Source organism: Aedes albopictus, chromosome 3, assembly GCF_035046485.1.
Source record: "Aedes albopictus strain Foshan chromosome 3, AalbF5, whole genome shotgun sequence".
NCBI classification, from domain to species: Eukaryota; Metazoa; Arthropoda; class Insecta; order Diptera; family Culicidae; genus Aedes; species Aedes albopictus.
In genome coordinates, this window is record NC_085138.1 from 107,187,852 (window position 1) to 107,201,003 (window position 13,152).

The 13,152-nt window shown below is 40.1% G+C and overlaps 1 protein-coding gene and 1 long non-coding RNA gene across 2 annotated transcripts; both read left to right on the forward strand.

Annotated features, from left to right (window-relative positions):
- Window positions 1-1,578: 1,578 nt before the first annotated feature.
- LOC134291422 (uncharacterized) lies at window positions 1,579-4,081 on the forward strand. Its single transcript, XR_009999088.1, has 3 exons — window positions 1,579-1,927; window positions 1,986-2,067; window positions 2,700-4,081. It is a non-coding gene; the product is annotated as an uncharacterized LOC134291422 (long non-coding RNA).
- A 5,681-nt stretch (window positions 4,082-9,762) lies between these two features.
- On the forward strand, window positions 9,763-11,388 carry LOC109416023 (CLIP domain-containing serine protease B4). The gene is made up of 4 exons (XM_062857061.1): window positions 9,763-9,947; window positions 10,018-10,178; window positions 10,306-10,532; window positions 10,588-11,388. Exons 1-4 carry the CDS (start codon window positions 9,863-9,865, stop codon window positions 11,186-11,188), a joined length of 1,074 nt encoding a protein of 357 aa, XP_062713045.1. The 5' UTR covers window positions 9,763-9,862; the 3' UTR covers window positions 11,189-11,388.
- Window positions 11,389-13,152: the final 1,764 nt, after the last annotated feature.

The following is a 13,152-nucleotide window of genomic DNA, read 5'->3' on the forward strand; positions in this document are numbered from 1 at the left end:
CGTTGCTCCACTACACATTCATCTCAAACAAGAAGCACTTTCTTGCACTTACCGTCTACGGGTACTCGGTCTACTAGAGGAAACTCCTGTGAACCGCACATCAACACACAGGTATCAGTAGGTCGGCTCTAGAGGCACGTTCTCCTCCCATCAACACACACCTCGTTGTTTCCACTTTTGGTGAATTGGGATAAAATTGTCCTTGCTCCAAGTGATCTTACAATTGCTTGTAATTTTCCATATAGGATATTTTCCACGAAATTCCCTTCCCGGGAAGAGTGGACATCTGGTTATCTTGAGAGAAGTATTTCAGACGGCATCGTATGTTACACTGATGGCTCCCTTCTCGAAGGTCGAGCAGGTGCTGGTGTTTATTCTCGTGAGCTAAGGCTGTATCAGTCTTATTCACTTGGTAGACACTGTTTTCAGGTCGAAATCATTGCAGCACGTAATGAGCAAAGTAAAATACTTCTGTTCAGATAGCCAGGCTGCTTGCTTCGGCCAACTCTAGATCGAAGGTAGTTATCGCTTGTCGAGCTCAAATCGAGGATCTGAATTCAGCATTCCGGGCAGAGGTCAAGTTCTGACGATCAAAATGTGATATTGGTTTGTTTGAGATAAGAGGTAAAAGTACTGAAAATAATAGAAAAAAATTGTTCTTGGACCATCTAACCAATAGCAAAATTTGATATTTGAAGATCAATCAAATAGCTCACTGCTATTGGATAGAGTAAACTTATGATATGATTTTCAGTACTTTTACTTCTTATGTCAAACAAACAAATATCACTTTTTGATCTCCGTATCAAAATGCGCTATTATTGAGCTTTTTTCCTCTGCTCGGGAAACGCTGTTCACCTTGTATGGGTACCTGGCCATTCTTCAATCGCTGGAAATGAATTGGCTGATGAGTTAGCTCGCATTGGAGCATCACATGACTTCATTGGCCCTGAGCCAGCTATTCCGATATCAAAGTGTTGGGTAAAGCTTCAGATTCACACCTGGGCTCAACACAGACAATACAGGTATAGTTTGGAGTCATGTCGTCAAACCAAATTGTATTGTTCTGAGCCATCTCCAAGGGTGGCGAAGTATCTTACAAATCTGTCAATGCAGAATTACAGCATTCTGGTCAAAGCATTGACTGGCCACTGCCGACTCAGCTATCACATGGCAAATATTCAGCAAGCTGATTCATTTGCATGTGATAGCTGTGAATCCGATTATGGAACTTCGTATCATTTGATATGTAACTGTCCAGTTTTTGTACAACTGCGTTTCCGAGTATTCGGTAAACACTTATTAAGTGAAACTGACTTCAGAAACCTGAATCTTCAGGATATTCTGTTGTTCTTAACCCGCTGTGGTAAAGAACTATAGGCTTTCTTTACAGTGCCCTTTTCAGGTGTAACGATGGTTTAGTTCCCTTTCTAAAAGAAATTGTATTTTACCTTTTAATGCCCTTAAAATATGTTACAAAAAAGATAAAACTTTTCTTAGCGTGTTTACGCATATGTCTGCACCTATGAACAATCCGAGGTACTTGTGATTCAAAAAGGCATGAAGAAAATTATAACATTTAAAACTTGTGCAAGTCTACATTTAGGCGCATCAGCTTGCTGCTCGAATTCCTATGAAAATGGAAAATTCCGTCCAGAAATTGCGCAGTAGAGAAAAATTTGAACTGATTAAAGAGCTAAATTCTCAATAATCCGTTTTCCAATCCGCGTATACTTTGTAAGCTCTCAGTACATGATCGTATGGGAAATTGCGTCGTAAGCTGAAATAACTAATCAATCCAAACGCGATCGACCCTCATTTCTGGTGGAGTTCTCAACTAGTAAAGTTCATAAAAATCAAAAGTGGTGAATATTACTCTATCGATATTTTTATCGATAAGTCGAGCAGTTTTAAAATTAAACTCGAAGTATGAACGCGAATTGGATTAGAATTTAAAAAGTGAATTAATATGAAATATCTCCTAGTTCTTTTTTTGAGTTCTATTAGATTTTTTCTAGTGAAATGGATCAAAGTCTACACTGTGCCTTTGTGTAAGACTTGAATAAGGTAAGCTTTTATTCGACCTACTAGTGAAGATTAGTGATTGAATACACTAAAACCTCCATTTAGGTAATGAGTCGGGACTGCCTAAATAGAATTTTTACCTAAATGGATTCATTACCTAAATGGAGTACAAGGTTGCAAAGCAGTTTAACTAGGGAGAGTGACTCGAATAGGAAATTTAAAGATGGTCATGCGGAGTTTCAGAGAACTTTCAAGGGAGTTTCTGGAGGGAAGGGGCTGCAGGGGCGTTTTCGGGGGTTTTGGAGGGTCTCAGGTGAGAATTGTCATGCATATGACTAGCTGGGCATGGAACACAAAAAAACCCTGAAAAATTCCGCCAGACCGAAAAATTGTTGAATGTCGGGTCAATGTCGGGTAAATTTTTATCGTATGTTGGGCCACTGTTGGACCAACATCGAACAACTGTTGGGTCTATGTTGGGTTTGGTGGCCAAAATAAAAACAGGTGAATGATAGGTTAATGTCGGGTATGACGTCATCAATCTTAAGTATTCCAACTGTTCTGAACACAACCAAATTCTATTTAGGTAACGTTACCTAAATGGAGGGACCTAAATAGATTTTACCTAAATGGATCCTACCTAAATGGAGGTTTGAGTGTACCACGTTGTTTAGGCCAAGCCCAACCAACGAGGGCGGTTAGTGTGGGCCGCGTCGGACTAGTGTTGGCCAGTTCCTGTCCGCATCGGCCATCGTGGGTCATTTTGGATCCGTTTCGCCCGGTTAAGAGTCGGTCTGAAGTTCGTCTGTGAAGACCGAGGACGCTGGGAGACCAAACCCACCGTTCGACCACGTGGGCAACCGTGAAATTGGACTCAGGCCTCCAGGACGCCCTTCGAGCCACCGCCAAACTACGTTTGGGTTTTTTTCGAACTGCTCGATCACAAGTCGAGTCCCACAAGCAAGGTGCTTGAGTGTCCATTTCTGGTAAGTTGCCGAATCGGATTCCCGTCTAGTCAAGCCTGTGCGATAAGAGCCTCGTCAACTGGCTCGGTACTCCACCGTTTCCGGGGACATATCTACCCCGACGATTTCGCACACCCGGGACTGATTCGACCTTCGGAATCCGCCTCGCACCTCAGAATCGGTACTCGACGTGGGATTAGCTGTGGTGAGTAGACTGCCAGCTCGTAGCTACGTTGTACTTCGAGGGACCTAGGCCCGCCGAACAAGGTCAGACCTTTTTTTATTGTGCACGAAGAATATTTTCCCTAAGGGAAGCTTACCTAAAATAGAATATCCAATTAGATCCTTTGGTGACGTCACAAATAGAAATGCGCAATACTCAATAAAGTCAAATAGCTTTGATCATTAGTTGAACCTTGTAAAACTCAAAACAAGACTGCTTTTCTAGTTTTCAATAAAATTTCGTAAATTGATTATCATTTCCTACTTCTAGTTTAGTTGAACTGTTTCTTTTTTCCGCGCGCTAAGTTTTGTGACCCATATTGAGTTGATTTTTAGTTTAGCCGAGACACACTCCTTGATCGATCGTGTGATTGAGGCGTATTGAGTTAGTGTGGTTTGAAATTGGATTGATTTAGCTTCGGTTGGTTCGTTCAAATTGTAGTTTTAGCATTCTGGAAATACTATAACCTGCCCTGAGGCAAGTAATCTCATGCCGGGATTGGATCTCAGCCTACGGCCCTTCTAATTTAGAAGGTGGCGCTTAAGCCGCAGACTGTTGTAACAGACTAAAACGTTACACAGGGCAAAGTGCTTGCAGGTGCAGTCGAGCAAGGTCCATGTCTTGTGTCCGTAGAGGATAACCGGTCTCATTAGCGTTTTGTACATGGTTCATTTGGTGTGAGGGTGAATCTTTTTCGACCACAGTTTCTTCTGGAGCCCGTAGTAGGCCCGACTTCCATCTGGATTTACGCATGATGCGTCTAAAACAATAATTGAACAATGCCTATCCCTAGTGACTCTGCGCGATTACAATACTCACCAAGACCGGCGCCAAAAGTTACAGTCCCAAACCAAATTAGAACAAGCTGCAACCAGTGATGGAAAACAGTGAGGAATGCAGCTGAGCGGACACAAACGCAAAGCTATTCTACTCGTGAACAACAGAAGCCTGAATATATTCGCACTTCCTTCACTCGCGACCCAACGAAGCTGGTCGCACTCGTGATTGATTCGCGAAGCTGCTCTGAACATTTTTCAGTTTTGTGAAAAAACGAATTTACACGGCCGACAGATCTACTTTTCAGGAACAATGAAGCACAAAACACTACTATCTGATGGATAATTACTTGTTTTGCTATTAAAATCACACTAAAATGCTATTCCCGCATTTGCACTTGTTCTTCGCGAATAAAAATTCATGAGTGTTTTTGTTTATGTTTTGCTTCATACTCATGAAGCAAGCGGGTGCGAATAAACTCACACACGACTTACTCTCGGCACCGTGAGTAAACCGTTTGTTGGTTTTTCACTCGCGAGTTGATTCACGATGAGAGTGTTTCCATCTCTGGCTGCAACCACTTGTTCTCCTTCATTTCGGGGATTCCCATTATTATGTGATAAGTGTTGGGAGTCCCTGTGTTGAAGACATCGATCCGCAAACCTGCTCTTCGATGCAATGCGCTCCACTGATCCTTAGTGTAAGATTTTGTTTAGCACTCGCAAATTATAAGACTGATAAGGGTACTACCAAATCTTCTACCAAGTGTCTGTGTATTACTTGTGCTACCTATACATTACTCTTGTGAGAGAATAAGCTTTGGCAAAGGGCCCATATAGTCACAGCTGTAAAGGCACGGGTATTTAACATGACCATGTTGAGGGGGACGGGTTCGATTCACAATTGGTTCAGGAACTTTTTGAAATCAACATTTCCTTGACCTCCTTAAGGCATATAGTATCTATGTGCCTACACATGGCGTGTCACACATGCAAAATGGTCATTGACAGAGGAAGCTCTCAGTTAATAACTGTGGAAGTGCTCATAGAACACTAGCTGAGAAGCAGACTTTGTACCAGTGGGGACGTTACGCCAAGAACAAGAAGCAGAATTAGCTATATTGCATACGATTCCGTTCTTCCTCTTCTTGTCGTAATTTATAGTCCTTATTTATAGTTGGCCAGCTCTGCCGCTAGTTTCTTATGTTTGTCCATGACCAGTGCTGTCATGGTAAAATCATAGGTGGTTTCTCAAGATTCCCAAACTTCAGCGCCTCACATACTGGTATGCCTCCGCTCCATGAAAATGACTTCAGTATTGCGCATTATACACAATATTTGAATGATTTTCCTAATCTTTAAGGTTATGTAAATTATTAAAAAAATACTCAATAAAATTCAATTGTTTCAAGTGTAACTTTTAGTGCACTTAGTTTTTCTCGTCTCAAAAAAGAAATTTTTTAAATTTTGTCATATGAATAAATGGGAATCCGGTAATTTAAAAATTTTGTGTGCGATCGTTTTTATTCAGAGTTCTCTGCACCATTGCCTCAAGGGACACCGCCAGAAATTCCTTCAGGGATTCTTTTAGGATAAAAAGTAGGTTTTGTGGATTTTTTACAGAATGAAAATTATTGCGAGAATACCTTGAATGTATCCCTGCACATGTAGTTCTGCAGGAGTTTCTCAAGTAATTCCTTACTTGATTGTTTCACAAACTCTCATGCAAACGTGTGTTTTTTTCACAGTTTTCTGAACGATTTCGTCAATGGATGCTATCAGCATTTCCTCCACGAATTTTTATTTTTTTCGATTTCCTTAAAATTATTTTAGAAGTTTTCCAAGCAATTCTTTGAGAAATGCCAGGTATACCTACCTCAAAAAATTCCTTAAAAAAGCAATTCCAGCAGATATTTTTCGCATCTTTTTGCAAAAATTCATCCATAGATTCAAGCAGGAAGTTTTCTAGTGAATTTTTGCAGGCTTTCCTTCAAGGCTGCAAAACGGTGAGTCGATAACACAGAGCAATATTTCTTTGTCTCAAGAGCAAACTTATGTGTCTCTGACAGATTTTGGGTCGCTGAATTTGAATTCGGGCTCAGATTTGCCCCAGCACGTCACAATTTTGAGCTACACCTCATTTTATAGAGCAAAATATGCGATTTTGGGCTTTATTGACTGCATGCCATTAAGCATGGAAATATTTTTTTTACGCAATCGAAAGGTAATTGGTCAGACAACATCTATTTTAGCGACTCATGCATAATATTTCGTTTTACCGAGTCAAATATAAAAGATTTAAGCATTTTATGTGAGAATGAAAACTTGCATGCAACTTTTAATGGGTTACTTGTATGGGAAATATCTTACCTAACATAAACCGCCTAAATTATCAAATTCGATATGATAAAACGAAATATTTTCCTTGATCAGTACGCAATTCCATAAAATTACCATAAATTAATATAAAATTTTCGACGAGTGCTTTCGCAATCACATTCGCTTCCTTTGTTGGTATAGGAATTAAAACAATGTATTTGGTTAAATTGCACTGAATTGTAAGAATGTATCTATTGCCTTTATTTGTTTTATCAAAGGGTCCAACTGTGTCCGCAGAAAGCACTTCGAAAGGTTTTGAAGGAGTTGTCGTCACAACTGTCGCTTCTTTTGTATGTCTATGCAGTTTATTAATCTTAAAATTTTCGCAACTTTTTATGAAGTTTCGTATATCAAGCTTCATGTTTTTCCATATATAAAATTCTCTTAACTTCAAATATAACCGGTGTTGTCCTGTTGGTGTTGGTTGACTATCTTTTAAACTATTCTTTACGAATCGGTTAAGCACCGCCCCTTAGAATAAGTTGTGTAGAGTTAAGCTTCCTAGACTTAGTTTGGTTTTAATAAAGCCAGTTCGGATTCATCGCTCGAACCTGAGATATTTTGCCCTATAAATTGAGGTAAAGCTCAAAATTATGAAGTGCTGGAGCAAATCTGAGCCCGGATTCGGAATCAGCGGCAAAAAATCTGTCAGAGACACATAAATTTACTCTTGAGATAGACCAAAAGTTAATTTTTGTTACGTTGTGTAAGGAGAGAGTCCAACATAGCTCTGGTTCTCATAAGTTCCTACCTCATGCTTCCACGAGTCAAACGATGACAATAGTTATAGACTGCTAATAGTTGTGTGCTTAGCTAGTAGTGCAGCCTGGGCACTGTTGTTCTTCTGACTTCAGCTAGATTGAGGAGGTACGTCACGAGCGTCTGTTCACTGTTGAGTTTGAAAGATACAAAGAAGGAGGAAATGGACGGGCCAGGGATTAAACCCATGACTTTCTGCATACGAATCAGAAGCTGTAGCCGCTAGACCACCAAGCCCGTCTATATTTCCGGCTTGAGGAATTTCTTGAAAAGCTCCTAAAGAATTGCCAAGGAAAATTCTTGTGGGAATTTCTGAAAGAATATCTGGAGGAATCCTTGAAGTATCTTTCAAAGAACTCCATGAGCAGAGTTGCATTTCGATACTATGAGCAGAGATGGAAACACTCTCATCGTGAATCAACTCGCGAGTGTAAAAGCAACAAACGGTTTACTCACGGTGCCGAGAGTAAGCCGTGTGTGAGTTTATTCGCACCCGCTTGCTTCACGAGTATGAAGCAAAACAAAAACAAAAACACTCATGAATTTTTATTCGCGAAGAACAAGTGGAGATGCGGGAATTGCATTTAAGTGCGATTTTAATAGCAAAACAAGTAATTATCCATCAGATAGTAGTGATTTGTGCTTCATTGTTCCTGAAAAGTTAATCTGTCAGCCGTGTAAATTCGGTTTTTCACAAAATTGAAAAATGTTCAGAGCTGCTTCGCGAATCAATCACGAGTGCGACCAGCTTCGTTAGCTCGCGAGTGAAGAAAGTGCGAATATATTCTGGCTTCTGTTGTTCGCGAGTAGAATAGCTTTGCGTTTGTGTCTACTCAGCTGCATTCCTCACTGTTTTCCATCACTGCTTCTTTCTGTAAACATTCAAGATTATATTTGATAAATCCTCAAGGAATTTCTGCTGATTTAAGACGGGCTTGTTGGTCTAGTGGCTACCGCTTCTGATTCCTATGCAGAAGGTCTTGGGTTCAATCCCTGGCCCGTCCCTTTACTCCTACTTTGCATCTTTCTATAAACTTCCTCCCTCCTCTCTACATATACAACTCACGTATATTCACATGTTCATAGCCATCGCTAGAACAGAAACGGGTTGATAAAGCCGTTTCCCTTCCTTTCAATTTTCCTAGCACAATTTCAATCTATCATATGACGCTTACGAGTTATGCAATCAAGCGAACTGTGCCGCTGTATCGTCAGAGTAATAAACACACTAATCTATCACCATAAGCCTGGCATCCACGCACCAATGTGTGAACCCATTGTCAACCATATCCCACCAACACACCGACATCCGCATGAATTTGTGCAGGCGCAGATGTATGCTGTGGATACACACGATTGTAATAATCAGTTCCTTTCCCTTCCCCACGTTGACCTGCAACCTGACGTGGTAGGCGCCATTGTCGCCTAAAAATTGAAGATCACCAACCCTCACACACTGAAGATGCCTGCTTAGTACCCGGCAGATATCTCGTTGGTTCCTTGTGTGAGTGTAACTGGTCTGGCGATACTGGAGTAGCATCCACGGGCGTTCAATCAAGCTCAAGCTCAAGCTCAATCATCAAGAAATTTCCGGTGATTTCCCTGGAAGTAATCCTCGGGAATTTACTTGTAATTTATGGAAGAATTCTAGCAAAAATGGCTCTTTCGCGATAATTGAGTTCTTTAGGGGTATCGCGAATATTTCATAATTTGATTCTCCGCCCAAAAATTTGCCGAAATCCAAAATTTCATAATTTTTGGAGTCCGGGAACTATTTTTAAAATGCATTTAAAGTTTGTATGGGGAAATTTTTTTGTTCGGATCGAACTGTCACTTTATCGATTGAACTGTCATTCTATCCACGAAAATGAAAACTGTTTTGTTAATTTAACCATCAAAACAGAGGTATTGAAATCCAATAAAATCACGTTATACTCAGAAAAATGAGCTCTTTCGATTAGACTATAGAAAACAGCAATATTTTATTCACTAAACAACCCAATTCCCGGAATAATTCTTAATTAAGCAAAACAAGTGAAGTCATTTCCTTGGGGCATACCAGTATGTGGGGAGCTCAAGTTTGAAAATCTGCAATGATTGTGCAATGACAGCACAGGTCATGGACAAACATAAGAAACTGGCGGCAGAGCTGGCATGCTATAAATTAGGACTGACGATTACATATGTTACGACAGGAAGAGGAAGAACGGAAACGTGTGCAATAAAGCTGATTCTGCTTCCTCTTCTTCTTGGCGTTACGTCCCCAGGGGTACAAATCCTGCTTCTCAGCTTAGTGATCTATGAGCACTTCCACAGTTAATAACTGAGAGCTTATTCTGTCAATGACAATGTGTGTGTGTGCCGTGGAGCAGGCACAAAGGCTAAGGAAGTCAAGAAAATTTCTATTTAGACAAGTTTCTGGAACGACCGCGAATCGAACCCGTCACCCTTAACATGGACATGTTTGATACCCGTGCCTTTACAGCTGTGACTATATGGGCCCTTTGCCTAAGCTTATTCTCTCACAAGAGTAATGTATAGGTAGCACAAGTATTACAAAGAGACTTGATAGACAAAGTAGAAGATTAAGTAGCACCCTTATCAGTCTTATAATTTGCGAGCGCTAAACAAAATCCAAAGTTAAGGATCAGTTGGACGCATTTCAGTCGAAGAGCAGGTTGTGCGGATCGAAGTCTTCAACAAAGGGTTTCCCAACATTCAATAATCGCATAATAATGGGAATACCTGAAATGAGGAGGAACCAGTGGTTGCTACTCGTTCTAATTTGGTGTGGAACTGTAACTTTTGGCGCCGATCTAGGTGAGTATTGTGATCACGCATAATTTCTACTGAGCCATTAGGAAAGAATATTGTTCAATTATTGTTTCAGACGCATCATGTATAAATCCAGATGGACTACCTGGTCGATGCGTTAGCATCCGGGAGTGCGGACCGTTGATGAAGATTTACAGAAAAGGTCTTATAACGCCTCTTGAGAGCAAGTTTATTGAAAAAAGCCAATGTGGAGTGTCTGCTGAGAAGGGTGCCCTGGTGAGTGGTTTTTATTTATTTTATTTGATCGGCCGCCAGCACTACTAGGGCTATATGGGCCGCACTGGTGAGTGGTGTCACATGCTATACAATCATGGTGTAATCTTATACTAAATTATATTTCCAGGTTTGTTGCGCGTCAATGCTTCCGCAGCCGCCAAACTGCGGAGCAGACATGAGCAATCGTATATTTGGAGGACAAAAAACCGCCCTGGATGAATTTCCTTGGCTCGCCTTGATCAACTATCGCTATGAGAATGGCAGCACTAAGTTTCACTGTGGAGCATCATTGATTAATTCGCGCTACGTGGTAACGGCAGCCCATTGCGTAGAGGACCATGCCCATCAGAAACCGTAAGTTTGTTTGCAGTGTTTCATGAACTCCATAACAATTGTCCTTATTTCACAGATTCAGCGTCCGCTTGGGTGAGTGGGATGTCAACCAGGACATAGATTGTGATGAAGATGATGGCGAAACGTGCGCAGATGCACCATTAGATGTTGACATTGAGAAAATCATTATTCACGAAGGCTACCATCCACGGGATGCCTCTTCCTATAACGACATTGCCTTAATTCGCTTGACCCAAGATGTTCAGATGTCGGCATACATTTCACCTGTTTGTTTGCCCGTTAAAGATAGCCAGCGCACTCGGATCATTGTCGGCACAAAAGCATATGCAGCGGGATGGGGTCGCACGGAGTCTGGAGCAAACAGTAATGTCAAGCTGAAGGTTCAACTGGTAGTGAATGATCTTCAGAGTTGTAGTAACGGGTACCGGCCAAGGGGAGTCGTTCTAAGGGACACGCAACTATGCGCCGGCGGAATGCGTGGTCAGGATACTTGCAGTGGTGACTCTGGAGGTCCACTGACGAAGCTGGATAAGGCGTCAAACTATCTATACGGAATCGTGAGCTTCGGTTCGAGCAAATGTGGTGTCAAAGACTTTCCCGGTATTTACACTGCGGTGTCCAAGTATGTCGATTGGATCGAAAGTCATTTAGAATAAACTTGTGGGGATTGTTCGTGTTGACATTATTTCCCAAGTAACACAGAAAACATCTTCATAAATAAAAAATACAGAAGATGTTTTATAATAGTACTATAAGCGCACCTGACAACTTCTTATGTTATAAATAATCAAGGTGAAATCAAGTTGACCAATAACAAACATCAATAAAAATAACTTTGATTCAACAAAGTATAAAATATGTTACATTTACAATTATATAGCACTACAAAATCAAAAAATTCATGTATGATTAGTTTCGTAATTTTTATGGTCTGCTGTCACTGATATGTAATCCCTTTTCTTAACATATATTACATGATTTCGGTAAACAGATCAGTTCTATAAAGAACAAAGCACCCACCAAGTTTACTTCTCGTAAGTATCGCCACTTGCCATATTCTAATCAGTATGGTAAATCAGTATGGCCACATCAACCTTTCCTTAAAATGATGCACCCTCTGCGGCCGTTTTTGCGTCAGTTTCGTTGACCAAACTTTGCTACTGCAGTATTTGCGATCCAGATCCAATGTCCACCGTAATACTGTACAGCTTGTACTCCGGCCACCGTGAAAGTGTAAGTATAGCCGTAGCTATTCGGAGGTCACCGTAAATGCCGGAACTGCTGCTAGTGGCCGATTGTCATCGAAATGTAGGTCTTGCCGGCGTGTTCCCGGGCCACTGTCTCCAAAATTGTTAGACTGGATGGTCGGATAAATCATCGACCAACAGGAATCCCTTGGAAACGAAAAAAAACCGACAAAACAAGCACCGTGATTGCTCATAACAATGTTTTGACGTTTGATAAATACAGCTAAGCCGCGTTAAAAGATAAGCTGTATATAAGTTCTTTTGGTGTCAAAAAATTCTTTCCATAACAAAATTTAAAATAAATGCACGAACACGCTATAAAGATGCTATTTAAATGTATTATTACTGTTATTATAAGTTCTTCTACAATCTATTGCAACGTAGTTATCAAGAACTTGTTTTAACGTAATTTCAGCTTAATTACAACCAAAACACTTGTTTTTAATTACGGTCTGAGTTCCACCAGAAATAAATATTCAGATCACAGTACCGACTCAAAATATAATTACACAAATAAAAATGCGTTTTAAATTGACATTATTTTCTTTTCCATTGTTTATTATTCAGCTAAAAAATACTTCCTAAACATTGTAACATTTGAATAGCCATTGGAGAATGTATGCTGATCATAACTATAAGTATGGTAGAAAATTTTCACCATTCTCAATACTTTCAACCGGTACTGCATTTCTCATGGAAAGCTGCCATATTGATTTCCAGGAGAATTTTAAAGAAATATCACAATTTTAATGTACATTTTTTAATTCAACGCAGTGGCGCTTCAATTCTGATAGAGTAAAACCAAAAGTTTCAGAATAAATCTAGCAGCGCATGTGAAAGAGCATCGACTATATTGATTTTAGTCATATGACAAATTATATTGTCAGCATAGTTTATTAACGATCATGATCCCTGCCTTCATATTATGTTGTTGGTTATCAATGCAATTAGTTTGTGTCCGTTGATACGACACGTGTACGTATTGGATGTACATAGTTCACATCCCAGTTAGTATTGTATTATGGGATGCCACAAGTTATATTTCCTTCAAAAAACTTAATTCCAACGAATGCTTATGGTATGTTATAGTACGGCATTCTATAAGCTGTATTTCTGGTAAATAACCTTATTCCAACTTATGAAAGTGATTGCATTATATCGGTATTTTGATAGTTGGCAATTATGACAAATAGCTTATTTACAACCAAGGGCTTGGGTGGAAAGTACTTGGAACGAAATTATTACTACTATAAATGTATTGGCATACACCTTGTATAACTTATAAGATGTTTTATAAGCCGCCATTTTTTGCGCTGTTTTGATTATATAAGTGTTCCTCTCTCTCTCTCTTCTTGGCGTAACGTCCTCATTGG

Bases quoted from the DNA above. Each gene is read 5' to 3' on its own strand.
- LOC109416023 (XM_062857061.1), top strand. From the start codon at position 9,863: ATGGGAATACCTGAAATGAGGAGGAACCAGTGGTTGCTACTCGTTCTA. The intron at 9,948-10,017 runs GTGAGTATTGTG...TTATTGTTTCAG, and splicing joins AACTTTTGGCGCCGATCTAG to ACGCATCATGTATAAATCCA. The intron at 10,179-10,305 runs GTGAGTGGTTTT...TTATATTTCCAG, and splicing joins CTGCTGAGAAGGGTGCCCTG to GTTTGTTGCGCGTCAATGCT.